At 46.9% G+C, this 16,020-nt stretch overlaps 1 protein-coding gene across 12 annotated transcripts in view; it reads right to left on the bottom strand.

The window, feature by feature from the left end:
- Nucleotides 1-16,020, bottom strand: part of TTLL5 (tubulin tyrosine ligase like 5) — a 210,249-nt gene that overhangs the window by 184,425 nt on the left and 9,804 nt on the right. For all 12 annotated transcript variants that reach the window (XR_012159502.1, XR_012159503.1, XM_073349243.1 and 9 more), the window contains exons 4-9: nucleotides 14,836-14,918; nucleotides 13,991-14,097; nucleotides 13,340-13,470; nucleotides 12,614-12,696; nucleotides 10,323-10,392; nucleotides 9,900-9,984 (exon numbers count right to left, since the gene is read on the bottom strand). Coding sequence is in view for 10 of the 12 variants with exons in the window: in XM_073349243.1 (XP_073205344.1) it covers nucleotides 9,900-9,984; nucleotides 10,323-10,392; nucleotides 12,614-12,696; nucleotides 13,340-13,470; nucleotides 13,991-14,097; nucleotides 14,836-14,918 (559 nt within the window). In the remaining 2 variants the exon portion in view is untranslated. The remainder of the gene's footprint in view (nucleotides 1-9,899; nucleotides 9,985-10,322; nucleotides 10,393-12,613; nucleotides 12,697-13,339; nucleotides 13,471-13,990; nucleotides 14,098-14,835; nucleotides 14,919-16,020) is intronic.

Genomic DNA, 16,020 nt, shown 5'->3' with positions numbered 1-16,020 from the left:
TTAAAACAAAACTGAAAAGAAAAACCAGACATTTTTCTAGAACACCAAAAACGATCATTGTGCATCAACACCCCCTGATGGTCACAGCAGCAAGGCACACATTTCCCAAAGCCACCATGCAGGATGGGGGCACAAACACAAACAGGAAGTCCCTGAAAAAGATTCAGGTTAATTTCCATTTCATAATAAGCTAGACAGAGGGAAAAACTGGGAAGGACAGAATGAAACCCCCATTTTGCAAGCTATGGGCAGTGGAAACCATTCAAACCCTAACTGTGACCCCGCCCCCCGCCCGCATTCCAAGCACAAGGCTTTCTGATTCCCCTTCAATCAGAAACAGAAAACAAAAACAAAATTAAGACAACCAGACAATTTCACAGCCGGTCAGAAGAGACATCTACCTGCTAGTACATGGCTATGCAGTCCCCTGGGCTACAATGAGGCATTCAAAATCAGTTTGATGCCTCTTTGAATACCCTCCCCCGTGGGTTATCTTTTTGGTCTGGTCTAGACTAAGATTTAAAGGTGTGTATTTGAACATGTTAGCTAACATAATTCAAAAGTCTACAGCAGACCTAGGCTCCCCAAAGCTCTAACTATCCAAGATTGGAAGTCTTTCTAGAAGATATGTTCTAGCTCATTCAGAAGTCATGGGCTTGATGCAGAAATCACTGGGTGAAATTCTATGTCAGTGTCATATAGGAGATTAGACTAGATCATAATAATCCCTTTAGTCTTAAATCTTAATCCTGATCAGTTTAGCACATATTAAAAGCAACGTGTTTTGACTACATTAGGTTTTTAAAAATGTATCAGCTAACATGTTCTAATGATACACCTTTAAATCAAATCTGGACAAGACCTTAAGGAACAGCATGGCATACCCCTGTCTGTCTCACACTAGAGAAGCCCTGTTCTTGTTTCAGGCACCAACAGAGAACTGAAAGACCACCACCCATTCAAAATGATTGGCCAGCTTTCCTTCATAGAAGGGACACAGGACTGAAATAGTGGACTACTATGGATTAGGAACATTGACAGAGTTGGGAGCTGGGCAAGACCAGAATAGCAGGGGGCACTACAAGGCAAGATAAGATGCACTGACAGAGCTGTTTGATGCTGTTAGTTCTGGTGCTGCTCTGAAAGCTGGACTCTCAGCTTCAATGGCCTAAGGTTACACCCCACAAAAAACTTCCTCTGAGGAAAGAGCAAACCACAAAAGAGCCTGCTCTTGTGTCTGGCACCTCAGGTCAGGGCACCCTGAATTCTGCCCAACACACTTCTCAAAGCAAGAAAACAGGACTTCAGCAATAGAAATGGAACAGCTGCATTCAGAACTTCTGAGAAGGTTCAAACGCCTGAATAACCCAGAAGGTTTCATCATTGGATCTCTGCTTCCCCACTGCTGCCCGAGGGAGCTTTCCTATGCCCCACCTCCTGCCATTCCACATAGATGGGAACACACAGCAATGCAGCATCAGAGCCTAAACCTATTTCCTCTGTTCCAGAACCTCACTTCCAAACCTGGATCACCTCATGTCAAGTCAGGGTGTACTCTGGAAGCCAGACACAGGGAGGTTTCTACTCAGGCAAACAGGCATCAGCTGATGCATGCTATTTAGTCCCTCCTCAAGTCAAGAAAAGTCTGTCCTATGGAGCCTCCACATGTTCTATTATCAGTAACTCTTCTCTGCCAAGAGGCACCAGCCACTGGGGCTCCCTGAGGGATGACAGAGCTGTACACTGGCTTTCAGTGGGATATAGCAGAAGCTGGCAAGGGAACAAATACAGAAGTCACATTTTGGAAACTAGCCAGGTTTTGGGAAAAACTGCAGAATACAGGTACAATGTCATTGCTCTGGTCAGCAAGGGAGGTCCCTAAACCTGGCCTCTACATGCACAAAGCCCTCACCCCCACTACATCTATGCCACGTCCACTGTGCCACAGTATGCTTTTACCACATATCACTCCCCAGACCTCCCAGGAGCCCCACCACATCGTTTCCACTCTTAAACACTGCAGCTTCTACAATGGGGGAGGAAAAGCAGCCTCCAGTCACAGCCACAAGTGTTGAATCCTTCTCCTTCACAGTCTGAGGTTGTCCCAGCCTTAGCCAAAGCACCAATAGTCTGTAAGCCCTTAAAGGGGTCTCTCTAGGCATTTATACTACACCAGAAAGACAAACAAGAACCTGGAGCTCCAGGATCCTCTGTGTCCAGGCACACAAATCCAGGGCAAGAGGAAAATCACCACAAGACCCTGAAAACAACCAAGGTTGCTAGTGCCACCTGGAGGCCACACATAGGAGGAAATATCTAATCTCTCACATTCCCCCACCCTTAACCTCCATTATATGACTGACACTGTTTCTGTTCCATCCAATTGCTAGATATACCCTGGGGGATTGCCATCACTTGCTGCACCTACTCGCCAGCCCCGGAGATTTATGGAGGGAGGAGGAGGTTGACGAGTCATTAGGGAAGCTGATAGAAGTAGGCTTATTCTTGTCATTTAAAAGTACTCCATATAAGCCACACTGTGAACTATCAACTGTGGGGCAGCAGCAGAGCTATGGGTCACTCTACCAGGGGTCAGGCTAGTTCCCTGACCTAGGGTGACACACCCAGGGATGTGCTTCTGATTTTACCTTTGGCACCAATTCTATAATCATGCATCAGGTATCCTGTAGCTGGAGGAACTATATGTCTACAAGAGACCTGGTCTTTGACAGTAGCATGCAGACCCTCCACAATGCCCCACAGCAGACAGACTGGCCTCCACTTACATTAGCCCCTTCTCAAAAAGAATACAAGGTGTGGATGTGGGAGCAGAGAAAGTACAGTTGCTTACCCTACAGTAACTAGTTCAAGATGTGCTTTCGGCACAGATTCCACTCTTGGTGCCCATGCACCACATGTGCTTGAGTCAGATTTTTTTTGGCCAGTGGTGTCCATCTGGTGGTCATGCCTGTGCCCTTGCAACCTCCCCATCTGAGGGCACAAATGGCTGAATGGACCCAACTGCTTCACCAATACAAAAGCCCACATGATAGAACTCCCCATTAGCAGATGAGGGCGAGTTGTGAAATCTGTGTGGACAACACATCTCAAAGAGCCACAGTTGCTGTGGGATAAGTAGCCATTCTTTGAGCAATTGCCAATGGATTCCACTCATAGTGACTAACAAGCAGCTGTCTATTTGCTTAGAGGCAGGTAGGAGTCCTGCTTGAATAGTGACTGCAGGACAATCCTACCAAAATTGGAAGTCTGGAGACCCATACTAGATCAAGTATGGGAATATTACTCAAACAAGCAATTTAAGGTGTCTGAGCCCTAGTGGAAAGAGCTCTGATATGGCCTAACTCACAGCAAGTCCTTACACTGCAAGACCCACTTGGAAGGTCACGCTTTGATTTTGTCAGCAAATGCAACTAGTGTGTATGTGTTGCCAAATGACTTTGTTCTATCCAAATAGAAAGACAATACCTTCACTACATCTAGTGTGTGAAGCTTTGCTTTATCCCAGGTTAGAGCAAGGCTTAAGGAAGAATAAAGAGGTGAATGGACTGATTTACACAGAACTCAGACAACATTGGGTAGAAACAGAGTAAGGTCTAAGGAGAACCCTGTCCTTGTGATATACTTCATACAGGGGAGCTGACATACAAGCCTCAATTTCCCCATCCCTCCTAGCTGAGGTAATGTCAATGAAAACCATTTTCCTAGCAGCCAGCTGTTAAAAGGGAGCAGGTTGCTAAAGACTCAGAGGGGACACATTAACCCTGCCAGTGCCACATTAAGGTCCCATGGAGGACAGGGCTCTCAAACAGTGGGAAAAAACATGCATGAGAACCTTCAGTAACAGTCACTGGAGAGGGGGGAAACAGTGTGGCCACAGATAGGAGAGCAATTTGCAGATACTGCTGTCAGATTGACTCTTATGGAGCTGATGGAAAGTCCAGATAGCAATTCTGGACTAGTTGCTAGCCCTGAAGTAAAGGCTAGTGCGGTCAGGGAGAAAGCTGGTGCTGAGAAGCTCATATAGAAAAATATACAGCTATATATATTGTGAGGTGAAATGTGGAGGTATGCAAGAAATCAGATTTCTGAAAGGGGTAGAGTAGTCTCAAAAGGTTAAGAGTCACTGATATAGGGCATTGCTGTGGTGTTGAATCAGCAATTCCAGCTGATGGACATTAAGAAGGGATAGAAAAAGCTGCATGCCAGGGAGATTGCCCTGACCTCTAAAACGTGTGTGTGTGCAGACTTGCTATCTGAGCAGACCGTAGTCCTTGACTTTTCAGTGGCTCAAGCAGAACCCTTCCTGAGTGAAGGCATGTTACCAGCATCTTTGTAGGAAGAGACAGATAATGGAACTCCACGGCATATCTAAAGTGGTTTTGTTCATCATATGACAATTCTTGTGGGACCATGACCATCATGTCCATGCGGTGTCTGCTGGAGATAGGGTGACGAGACAGCAAGTGTGAAAAACTGGGACGGGGGGAGGAGGGGGTAAAATAGGAGCCTATATAAGAAAAAGGCCCAAAAATTGGGGCGGTCCCTATAAAATCAGGACATCTGGTCATCCTAGCTGGAGAGCTACTGATCTCAGCAACTTCCTGCCTAGATCAATACTGTAGTCTGGCATACTGTGTGATTAGAAGTGTAAATGGCTATGTGCCCTAGAAGCCTCAGACATCCTTGTTTGTGGTGTTGGGTGGGCTAAAACTGACTGGGTGGTCTCATTGTATGAAATCTTTCCTATGGAAGATAAGCCCTCACTAATTTGGAGTCTAACAGACCATAGACTTCACCTGAGCAGTTTGAATGTGAGGATTTCACTCTGTTCCTTTTGAAACCTGAAAAGATACAGAATTTCAGGATTGTCTGTGCTAAATCATCTGTTGTGGTGATCTTCCTTGAATTAGCCAATTGTCCAGGTAAAGGCGTACCTGGATTCTTGTCTCCTTAGATGAGCTGCCACTAATGACAGCCATGTAGTGAAAACCGTTAGAGCTGTAGAGTGGCCAAAAGGTCAGAACTCTGTATTGGTAATGGGATGTTCCTATCAGGAATCGCAGGGATTTTTGTGAACCAGATATATGGAGATATGAAAATAGCCATTTAGATTTTATGGAATAGCTTGTATCTTTCGACCTACAGCATGCCTTTCATTAGAAGTTGGTCTACCATTTTGCATCTGAAATAGTATGCAAAGGGGTCGAGACAAAGATCCGGGGGGGGCGGGGGGGAAGAGGGAGGCAGATGAAGAAGCAGGTTCTACAGCCTCTTTTCTTCTTTAGGATTCAGAAGCGGGAATAAAATCACTTGCTCCTGAACTCCAAGGGCAGTTCCTCCCCTGGCTCCTGCTCCCAGTTGTACGAGAAAATTTATTTCCTGCCTCAACAATCTCTTGCAAGAGGTGTCCCTGGAAAGACACCAGAAGGGGAGAAGAGGGTTGGAAGAGACTGAAGATGCATGGGACATCTCTTCCTTATGATCTGAAGGAGTCAGTGGTCCAAGGTAATTCCAGCCCAAGCTTCTTGAAAATATGTGGTTACCAAGGGTGGTAAAGGGGAGTGGGGTGGCAGGGGGTGTAAAATAGATCTTGTGGTCCAACCAGGCTCCTAATGATAGTGTTAGACCTGCTGCCCATTCAAAGCCCCAGACTTCAGGGCAGCTGAGTAGGAGCCAATGGGTTACCAATAATGAAATCTCTACATCAGGGGTCAGCAACCTGCAGCACATGAGCTGATTTTTACTGGCACGCTGCTGCCAGCCAGGGTCCTGGCTGCCATCCCCCGCTCAGCCCGCTGCCAGCCTGGGTGAATAGAACCCCAGGCCAGTACTGGGCTGAGCGGGCCTGGCAGCTGGGACCCTGGTTGGCAGGAGCTGGCGGATGGAACTCCAGACCAGCGGTGGGCTGAGCTGCTCAGCCTGCTGCCGAGCTGAGGTTCTGTCCACCAGTGTAGCGTATTAAACTTCTCCTGCAAGTAGTGCATTCCTATGGGAGCACCAGGACTGGCAGCTGTAAGTAGTATGCCATAAGTAGCACATTCCTATGGGGAGAAATTTAATACAATACACCAGGGCAAGGAAGGCTGTGCCTCCCCAAACAGCCACCCACTTCCTACCCCCTGACTGCCCCCCTCATAACACCTGACCCATCCAACACACCCCTCTACTCCTTGTCCCCTGCCCACCCTGTCCTGGCACGCCCTGCCCCCTGACTGCACCCCTCAGAACCCTCCACCCATCCAACCCCCACTGCTCCTTGTCTGACTGCCCCCTCCCAGGACCCCTCCACCCCATCCAAGCCCCCCTGCTCCCTGTCCCCTATCCACACCCCTGACACTCCCATGTCTATCCAACCACCCCTGTTCCCCATCCCCTTACCATGCCGCTCAGAGCATCAGGACTGGCAGCTGTAAGTAGTACATTCCCCTGGGGAGCAATTTAATACACTACACTTGGCCCTGCTCAGCCCGCTGACAGTCTGGAGTTCTTAAAATATATTCTCTCACCCCTTTGATAAGGGGTGAGAGAATATAATGTAATTGTATTACACTACAATTAGCTTAAACTTTGTTTGTATATTACAGTAATCGTTAAGTACAACTTTGTTTCGTCAAACCTATATATTAACGTGATACATTTATGTGCCTGTGCTTGATGTGGGTTTTCGATGATTTACCTTCTAAAAATATCTCACGTCTCGCACCCCGAGAAAAGGCATCTCATGCCCCCTAGGAGGTACGTGCATCCCAGGTTAAGAACCACTATACTAAACTGATAAGATAAGCATTTTAATTTAATTTTAAATGAAGCTTCTTAAACATTTTTAAAACCTTGTTTACTTTACATACAATAGTTTAGTTACATAATATAGACTTTAGAGAAAGACCTTCTAAAAAACGTTAAAATGTATTATTGGCAAGCAAAACCTTAAGAGTGAATAAATGAAGACTTGGCACACCACTTCTGAAAGGTTGATGACCCCTGCTCTACATCTTTCTTTGAGGCTCAGACAATCATGGAGATTGGTAATACTGCATTGAGAAACACTTCCTGAGGTATGGCTGTTGCTTGCATTGCTTTCTTTTAAGGCAGTGGTTCTCAACCTGGGTGTATGCAGAGGTTTTCCAGGGAGTACAACTCCTCTAGATATCTGCCTAGTTTAACCAGCTACATAGAAAGCACTAGCAAAGTCAGTACAAACTAAAATTTCATGCAGTAGTCTGGAAACGTTGAGAACCACTGTTTTAGGGGATGGGACAGAGCCCTGAAGATCAGAGTTGCCTGGAATTCTTCAAAAGTATGTAGTGCCTCATCAGTGCCACTGCTAAATAGATGCTTCCTTCAAATGGGAGGGCCTCAATTATTGCTTGGACCTCCCTTGGGATCCCCAAGGGCTGAAGCCATGACCACCTCTTCATGGATATTGATGTTGCCATTATTTGCACCTCTTATCAGATAGGTTTAGTGCAGCCTGTAGAGATGTTTAGCAGTTAACTGGCCATCAGCCATAAGAAATTGTGGTTCCTCCTGATGCTTCTCAGGTAGTTTAGCCATCAAATTGGATAGCTGTCCAAATTAAAAAAAAAATCTTGTGGGAGTAGTGTTTGGTAGTTTGCTTCCTTCATTTGTAGGCTTTCAACCAACAAAGTTGATCTTTTGTGGGGTCCTCTCACATGGGTATTTTGGAGGACTTACTGTTTTGCTCTCTGATACAGCTTGTACCACAAGAGTGCCAGATATGGGATGCTAATAAAAATATTCAGAGGCCTGATATCTTCTGTCTGCTTTCCTGAAGTTAGTAGACAGAAATTGGTGTGTGCCACATCCATCTGGCATGTTACAGTAGACCATTGCTGACTGGTACAGCCAACTTTCCTCAAGTTAGATCAAGTATATCCAAGAGTTTACATAGTCCTGCCTCAGAGCAGGTGACTTGACTATGACCTACTGAGATCCCTTCCAGTCTTACATTTCTATGATTCTCTTCTACAGTCTCTGCAGGGTATTAGCCATCTGTTTTTTATCAGGTCCTAGAAGACACAGAATTAATCCTCCTAGGCTAGTGAAGGTATGTTCACTGCCTCATCAGGGCAGGACAACATTGGAGCTGGGATTTGATGCTCCTGTTCAGGAGAATGCTGTTCTTTTCCATTCTCCTCCTCTTGCCTCCCCAGCAGCCATAGAACTCAATTCACCTATGGAAGCTGAATTTGTCTCTTCAGTGACGGAGACCTAGCTCTGGATACAGTGAGGAATGCTGGCTTTCAGAAATAGGGCTGAATATCCCCAGGGGATCCAGTATGATCAGGGAAGGTAGGAGAGTGTGGAGGAGGGCACATCAAGGATACCAGGATGGGTGCTCCCTATGACTGTGTTCTTAGCTCCTCTAACTGAATAATATCTAGATTTTCTCCTGGACTTCCTCTGAGCTATCCAGAGGGGAGATGAAATATGAGGGGATGATTTCACAATACATTTTAGGGAAGAGGAGAAGGAATATACATCCTCTAACAGAAGAAGTCTGTCAGAAGTACCCTGCCTATGAACCAGGTAGGTTTGCACAGAGGTCTCTTTCCTAGCCAAACATGGAGGTTCTAAAGTTGCGGAGGGGGTAATTACCTCCTTGAATCTCTTAACATTGGGCCCAGTACTGGGCCCACCAAACAAGGCGATAAATGTATAAGCGCCAGATACAGAAGTACACAGTGCTGTGGCTAGTACAAGAGGGAGTACATTCCTAAGCCTTAGATGGTATCACCTGAGCTGCCTTAAATATCAGCACTGAGGTACCATCAAGTGTGTCTTATCCAACTTATATCAACTGAAGTCAAAACAAGTCATAACTTCTCACCTTCCCTGACACCAGCAGGAGGCCCAACCTGTGTCTGGCATCATCTCTGGAACAGTGCTCCTTCCTGCTTCTACCAGACATCAACGCTGATGTACTGGTGGACAAATTAGGCCTTTCAGAGGAAGTGGCCTGGGAGTGTAGCTCACCAGGGCACTGAGGGAGACGAACAGACCCACAAACTGAGGCTTCTCCAAAGATATTCCAGAGTCTGAGGAAGCCTGCACTGACTTCTCCAGCAGGAAAAGCTTCAGCTTCCCCTCATTCACTCACTGTCTGGGTGCGCCTGGAGAAGTAACCACCATGAAACAACATTCCACAATGTGTCCTTCCCTAAGGCACATCGGGCACTGACAGCATCCATCGCTGATCGACAGTCACACAAGGGACAGGTTTTAAACCTTGGTGACTTTAGCCTTTGCCATGATCTAAAAGCCCCTATATGGGGTAGACATTAAGAGCAGCGGGGGATTACGCGTAAAATGACAAAAATCCACATTTCTTGTTTTTTAAAATATACTTGTACCTGTGCCAACTGGCAAAAGGAAACAACTAATTCTCACTCACTAATGAGCTAATCCTAAAATCAAAGGTGAATCATAGACTGCTCAAGAGAAGTAGACAGTGCTGGGGCTCCACGGATAGCAAGAAGGAACTGAGAGATGATAGAGTCCACTTTGCCTGGGAGTAGTTGGGGGAAGGGTATCTAGGGACCAGGCATGGCCCAACTGACACTAGCTAAAAAGAATCTGATCAAGTGCATGGGGTGCAGGTGCACCAAAAATGGAATCTGTGTGGACAATCACTCCAAGATTTGTTTATCAAGGCTTTTCCCCTCCCATAACCATATCAAAATCAGTCACTTCCCCTTTGGGCACATCACCACTAAATACCTACAACTAAAACTTTGAGGCACTCCTTCTCTGCCAGGCCTCTGAATGAAAGATGAGCAGGGCAAGGGTACAGAGAAGCTCTCTTGATCCTAGAGCTTCAGGTTCAACTGCTTTGAGGGAAGGGGTGTGAATCCTACCTGGCTAGTCCTTCCTCGTAGAGGTAGACAACGAGCGGATCATAGGACGTCACCAGTACATACAGGCGCACATCAAATTTGAAGTCTGGAAGAGGATTAGCAGGAATCAGTGACCACAAATACTTCCCAAGAGCCTCCAGACTCTGCACCCAGCTGAGTGGGGAGCGGCAGACCCTTCTGAGGGCAATGGAGGTGTAAAATAGACAGCAGAGTCTATCAGCTTCTGCTGACTTGAGATGTTCAGAACTTCCCCAACAGGGAAACTCCCTGGGTTTGAGGAATCTTCCCCCCCCCCCATAGGTAAATCTCTCCAGCACCTTAGAACTATCAAAGCAGGTACGGCAGCCCAAATAGCTACCCATAGGCTGCTGAGACCATCTGGTCAGGCAATTCAGAGGAAGAAGTCAATTCCTACACACTCACCATCTATGAGCAGGGGGTTGTTGATGTAGCGGGACACCAGGATATTCTCTTCCAGGGAAATCTGGTTTGGCTACAGAACAAGACACAGCATCAGTCCAAAAAGCGAGGAAACCATGAATCCAAGGGCTGACTTTACCAAGAGCCTTTCCATTCTAAAGTCATTCTGTGCCATTACAGCTGCTGCTAGGGAAAAGGCTGGCCAGTAAGAGGGTATTTAGGGTAATTAGACCCTGATCAGAAGCTTAATCAGGGTGTTATTACATTTCCAAAGAACCTGCCATCCCAGAGATCCCAAAGTGCTTTACACATAATATATAAATTTAAAACCACACACACACACGTGTCCTCCTGAATTGGTCTCAATAGCTGTTTAACCGCTCCACAGTGATTATACACAAGTTAGGGGCTGGAAGTCTCAGAAATGAGAGTCACATTGACTTCCTAATACTCTGGTGTTAGGTATATTGACCAAGCACAGGATTAGGGGGCTTACTTTCTTCTCAGGCATCCAGGACTGGTGATTGGTGGAGGCAGATCCAGAATAGAAGGACTAAATCCTAAGCCAAGATTTTAATTTTGAGGGTCTCCAGCATATGGAAGGAGCAGAGTCAAGAGTGGGGGAGATGACCTCCTCACACCTTCAATCTCTGGGGCCAGATCCAGGGCTGTTACCCAGCTACTCACCCTGCCTAGCTAAGCTCCCCTTATCCCAGTGTCAGACAGCAGTGACGCTGCTGTACTGACATGGGAGCTCAGGATAGGAAGCTCCATTATAGCTTTATGACAAATACACATCAAAGCCCTGGGCAACCAGATACGCTCTTCAGCATCACAGGCACAGGTCACTGACTGGGGAGGGAAGCTGTGCAACTTGCAGGCAGCAGCAACCTCTTCAGGAGACTTTTACTCTTCACTGTCTGTAAATCCCTTTCTGCCCCTTGCCACTAAAAATGGTTCAGATTGGTTAACAGATTCTTGTCCCAGTTTGTGAAGGAGCCAACTCTAATCCACCTCCCTGTCTTTCACTCACTTGTGTCTGGAGATCCACATTTCCCTTGGCCTGAGCAGGAGCAATCTAGGTTAACTAAAGAGTCAGAGAGCTCAGGCTCTCTTGGTATGTCTCAGAAATGGCAGCCTGTTTTACTCTGGATCAGAGAAATAGTTGAGGATTTTTATTTTTTTTAAAAAACCACTTTCCATGAATAGATTCTAGAAAACACTGTGTGGAGATCACACTAAGAAAAGTGAAATCTTTGGGCCAAACCAGCTGACATACTACTGGAACAGATATACAAAGAGATCCCAGGAGGGCCCTTTCCTCAGTTCATGGCTACCTGCCCATCACTTGAGCATGCACTCCCTCTCCTTCAAACAAAGAGCAAAGCGGAGTGCAGCTCTGGAAAGAGTTACTTCATGCACTTGGCTAGCTGCTCCCTTATTCCATGGGAAAGGATCCAGGTAGAGGACAGATGAGGCAACCTGGCCCCTTCACTGCAGGGACAGAGGAGGGAGTAAATGAACACAAAGTGACTCAGCAACCAGCTTGGTAGTATGCCAGGAACATTTGCCTGTTAGTCCCTAAGGCTTGGAATCCCCTCAAACCCTCTCAGCTCCAGTTGAGACTCAATTGCCACTAGTGAGAAATTGATTCTCTGCACAGCATGCAAAGGGCAAGGCAACTACTACAGCCAGCACACTGTGCTCAGAGCATCAGCCCTCAGGAGAGGCCTGGCACCATTGGCACCATGAATCCCAGAGCTCTCTGTGTCCAGAGCACAGAACAAAGGCCTCTCCCTGCCACTCCCATAATGGGGGATTTCATTTTGCTGAAAGTTATTCAACTAATTGGGGCGATCAAACAGCCATGGGAGAAGACAACTCAGGGTCAGTGAAGGCAATGATGAATATGGGATTCAGCTCTCCATGTCAGACAGCCTGGGATCCGCACTCAGCTTTCTGGGAGTCTTCCCCAAGGCAGCCTGCACCATTAGGGAAGCCCAGGATGCAGCTGCACAGCTATTCATATTGCATCAGGAACAGTCTTCTGGTTATTGCTGCATCTGAGACTTAAAAGGTATATGTTGCAGGACATGAATCATGGAAAAACAGGATGCTGTGGGGCATGCCAGCTGCTTGGGGGTGCTGATCACCTACCAGGTACATAATGGTGCTGAAACTGACAGCAGTGCCACCTGCTGGTGAGATTACCATGGCACTTGCTAAAGGTGACAGTGGGAGGGAATGGAATGCAGCAGCATCTGGGGAAGGTCAGCATTCTGCTAAACACTTACATTGTTGATCAGGTAGACGCCTCGCCCCCTGGAAGAGGCCACAGGTTTTACTATCCAGGGACCCCTGTCCTTTGAATAAGAACCTAGTCAAGAGAGAGAAGCATGAATCTGAAATGTCTCCCAACTTTTTGTAACGGCTGCCAGGGTGTTCCCCACAATAGGAACTCTTACAGGGCTTCTAACAGTTCTAGCATGAATGTAGACAATTCCTCCACTTTTTTCCTGCTTTTCCCTATGGTGTCAGAAAGCCCCAAGTGCCCTCAGTAGGTCTGTTATTGCTTAAGCTGGAAACTGGCTTCTCTTCTCGGTCTGGTATTTCTCCTGGTGCCTCCCCCTAGCATTCCCAGATGTTGGCCAGAGATGCTATGGTGTTGGCCTACAGAAATTCTTAAGGATAAGCCCTCTGATGCTCCGACCCATTAGCCCTCCAGCACTAGGATTTCTTTCATCTGCAACTGATAATGCTGAAGGGCTCAGCTCTCACACTGAGGCTATGGGGTAAGCAACTTTCCTAGGACAGGGAGGATATAAACAAGCCAAAAAAACCTGTTTCAGATAGTGTTATTCTAGCCTCCCTTCCCTCCAATTGTTGTTGTTCACAACACAAGCTGAGTTGTTTCTCTCAGGGGCCCCAAGCACAAAACTGAATAAGCTCAATCCCCCACATACACCTACTTACTCCCTGGCTGCTGCTCAGGGCCTGGGCATTGCCAGCCAGTCACTTACTGCAGAACTCCTGGTACTCTGCAGGCAGGATGAAGGTCTGAGGTAAGATGTGGAATGTCTTGAACCCGTGGGTGTACTGCATGCGACTAACATTCTTGTACAACCTGTCTTTCCGAGTCAGTTCATAGGACCTGAAATTACAAAAGCAGCAGCTATGTCTTCTCCATGAAGTGTCCCTCAGCAACCCACACCAGTGTCCTAACACTGAGGGTTTAGTTACTAGGGCTCTCAGCTCTGCCAGAGAAACCTCAGTCCCAACCTGCAGCATCCCCTTCTATTCCAGTCCAGGGTCTCCCTTTAGCTTTGCCAATACCCCTCAATCCTCATCTGCAGCAACTCATGCTATTCCTGTCATGGGCCTCCCAAGGCAGAGACTGACCAGAACTGCCATTTTAGTGACATGGACAAACAACCCACCCAACCCCTTTCAAATGTACACCAAATAAAATGACACCCCCCCAATACCTGGGCTAGAAAGGCAAGTGCACTAAACCTAAGTACTGTCTTCTTATTGCCAGAGGAATGAGAGACAATGTGTGGCTCAGTCCTGATGCTCTGGGACCTGTGTATCACCCACCCCACATGTTATTTAGAGACATTGATCTTCAGTCCCCACCAGACACAAGAGCTTTGCTGAACAAATTCACTAACCTGGGGAAGTGGTTGACTTTCTGAATATCTGAGAGGGTGCGCAGCAGGTAGGGCTTCAGGTGGGATCCTGTCCACATGAGATTATAATCACTACTGTTGGGGTGTACCTGAGGATGGGACAAAGCCCAGGAGCAGATGAGACAGACAATACCACCACTAGTAATAAGCACTCTGCCCTCTACTTTGAGGGACCTGGGAACTTTCTAGCCTAAGAGTCCCATCTACCCACTCATGGATTGGTCCCACTACAGTTTGAAATATTCCTACCCCAAGATGTTGTAGTGTTGCTAGGAGCTATTAAGTCACATCCCAACGCTAGATACAGCTGTTGGGAAAAAGCTATTTTCATGGGCACTCTCAATCCATTTTTAAACCGTTCTGAAGTCCCTCAACAATCCTGGGAGATTGAACCTTAATCCGTCTCTTAAACAAAAGAACTCAACACTCACAGGTACCTGCTGAAATATCCTGGACTGTACACAGGGTGCTGATATGGAACCTGGTAGATACTAGAGAATGATAAGCATTATAAGGCACCACCACACATGCTCCTGCCTGCTATCTTAGGGTATGAAGTGAGGCTCCAAAAGGAAAAAAAAACCAACCTGTATTCTTCCAGCTAAGAATGCTTCAAAAACTGGGCTTACAATGAGAGAACAAAGAGCACCGCTGCAGAATGGCAGAATTGTGCAGTGTTCCCTGATAAACTGGCTGAAAGTTAAAAGCACCACAGGCCCAGGATCATGTGCTATATCCGAATTTGGAAAGAAGCCCAGAATTTCAACCTTTGCAGCATGTGTCCAAACTCAGTGGCTCTCAGTATCCTGGAGATCTGATGCACACACCTCGTGGAATCCATGGGCAGTCAGCATGCTGCGCACCAGGCGGCTGTCTGTTTTCACAATCTTATAGGACAAGCGATAACGCTCTGTGAAGGCAAGAGATGGAGTTAGTGACAGCATCTGAGGTACCAACAGCCTGAGTATCAAATAATAGCAAAGCAAGATACATGAACCCTGCACCGCTTCAAGAGGGAGAAGAGTGCCATTGCACTTTGCACACTGCAGTTATAAATTTTATTAAAGCTAATGTTTAAAAGCAAATTTACACAAATTAAGAGGGAAGGTACCGTACATCTGGGGTCAGGCTCAAGGTATGAGGGATTACAAGTATTGGTTACAAGGTTCACAGGATACATACACAGTGCATAACCATCATAGACCCAGATTGGGGTGCGGGAGTTTTTAAAATGTCAGTGGATAAGTGGTCTCAGGTACGCCACTCACAGAATGTATTTAGAGTCCAAGTCAATACTGGTAGAGTGAATAAGTACGTGGGTGGGGTGCGTCCCTTTGTTCGTCAGGGGAGGAAGCGGGTTATTTCCCTGACTGGCATTCTTGATTACTTGAGATGGTACTGACCATAAGCTGTCTCATGAGCTGGGCATAGCGCCAACTGACTCCGCATGCTCTCAGCGCTGGCTCGTTGTGCGGGTCCCACGTGCCCAAAGCCCCCCCATGACCAGGGCATGAATCTGAACCTTGTAGCCCTGGGCTCTCCAGGTGTCAGCCAGCGAGGTATATTTCAGCACCTTCCGAGCCCAGGCCTCATGGAAGGTGGGTCACTTGTTTTCAAATGGCACCATTACGTCCACCATGACGACCACCTTCTTTTCTGCATCATCATGACGATGTCAGGTCACAGTCGGCTGTCCGTTCTGCGGATGGCGGAGTTGATGGTGATCTTCCCTAGGGATGGCTGAATGACTTTCATCAGCCGGTTCTGGATGGTGGTGTAGCAGTGCCACCAGGCTCCGGATTGGTGCTGGCATCCACACAGGATGTTAGGTAGGGTCTTGGAGTAGCACTTTGCACCCTGCAGTTATACTATATCCCTGATGAGTCTCTAGATGCAATAGCACTTGGCAAAGCACAGGGTTACACAAGATCCCTGTGCAACTCTGAGTGGAACAGCACACAGTGATGCAGCAGTGGATTATACCAATCCCTCAGTGGTCAAATTTCTTCCTT

The sequence above is a fragment of the Lepidochelys kempii genome, chromosome 6, assembly GCF_965140265.1.
Source record: "Lepidochelys kempii isolate rLepKem1 chromosome 6, rLepKem1.hap2, whole genome shotgun sequence".
Lineage (NCBI taxonomy): Eukaryota > Metazoa > Chordata > Testudines > Cheloniidae > Lepidochelys > Lepidochelys kempii.
The sequence above is the reverse complement of the archived record's forward strand: the minus strand, read 5'-3'. Positions and strand labels throughout refer to the sequence as shown.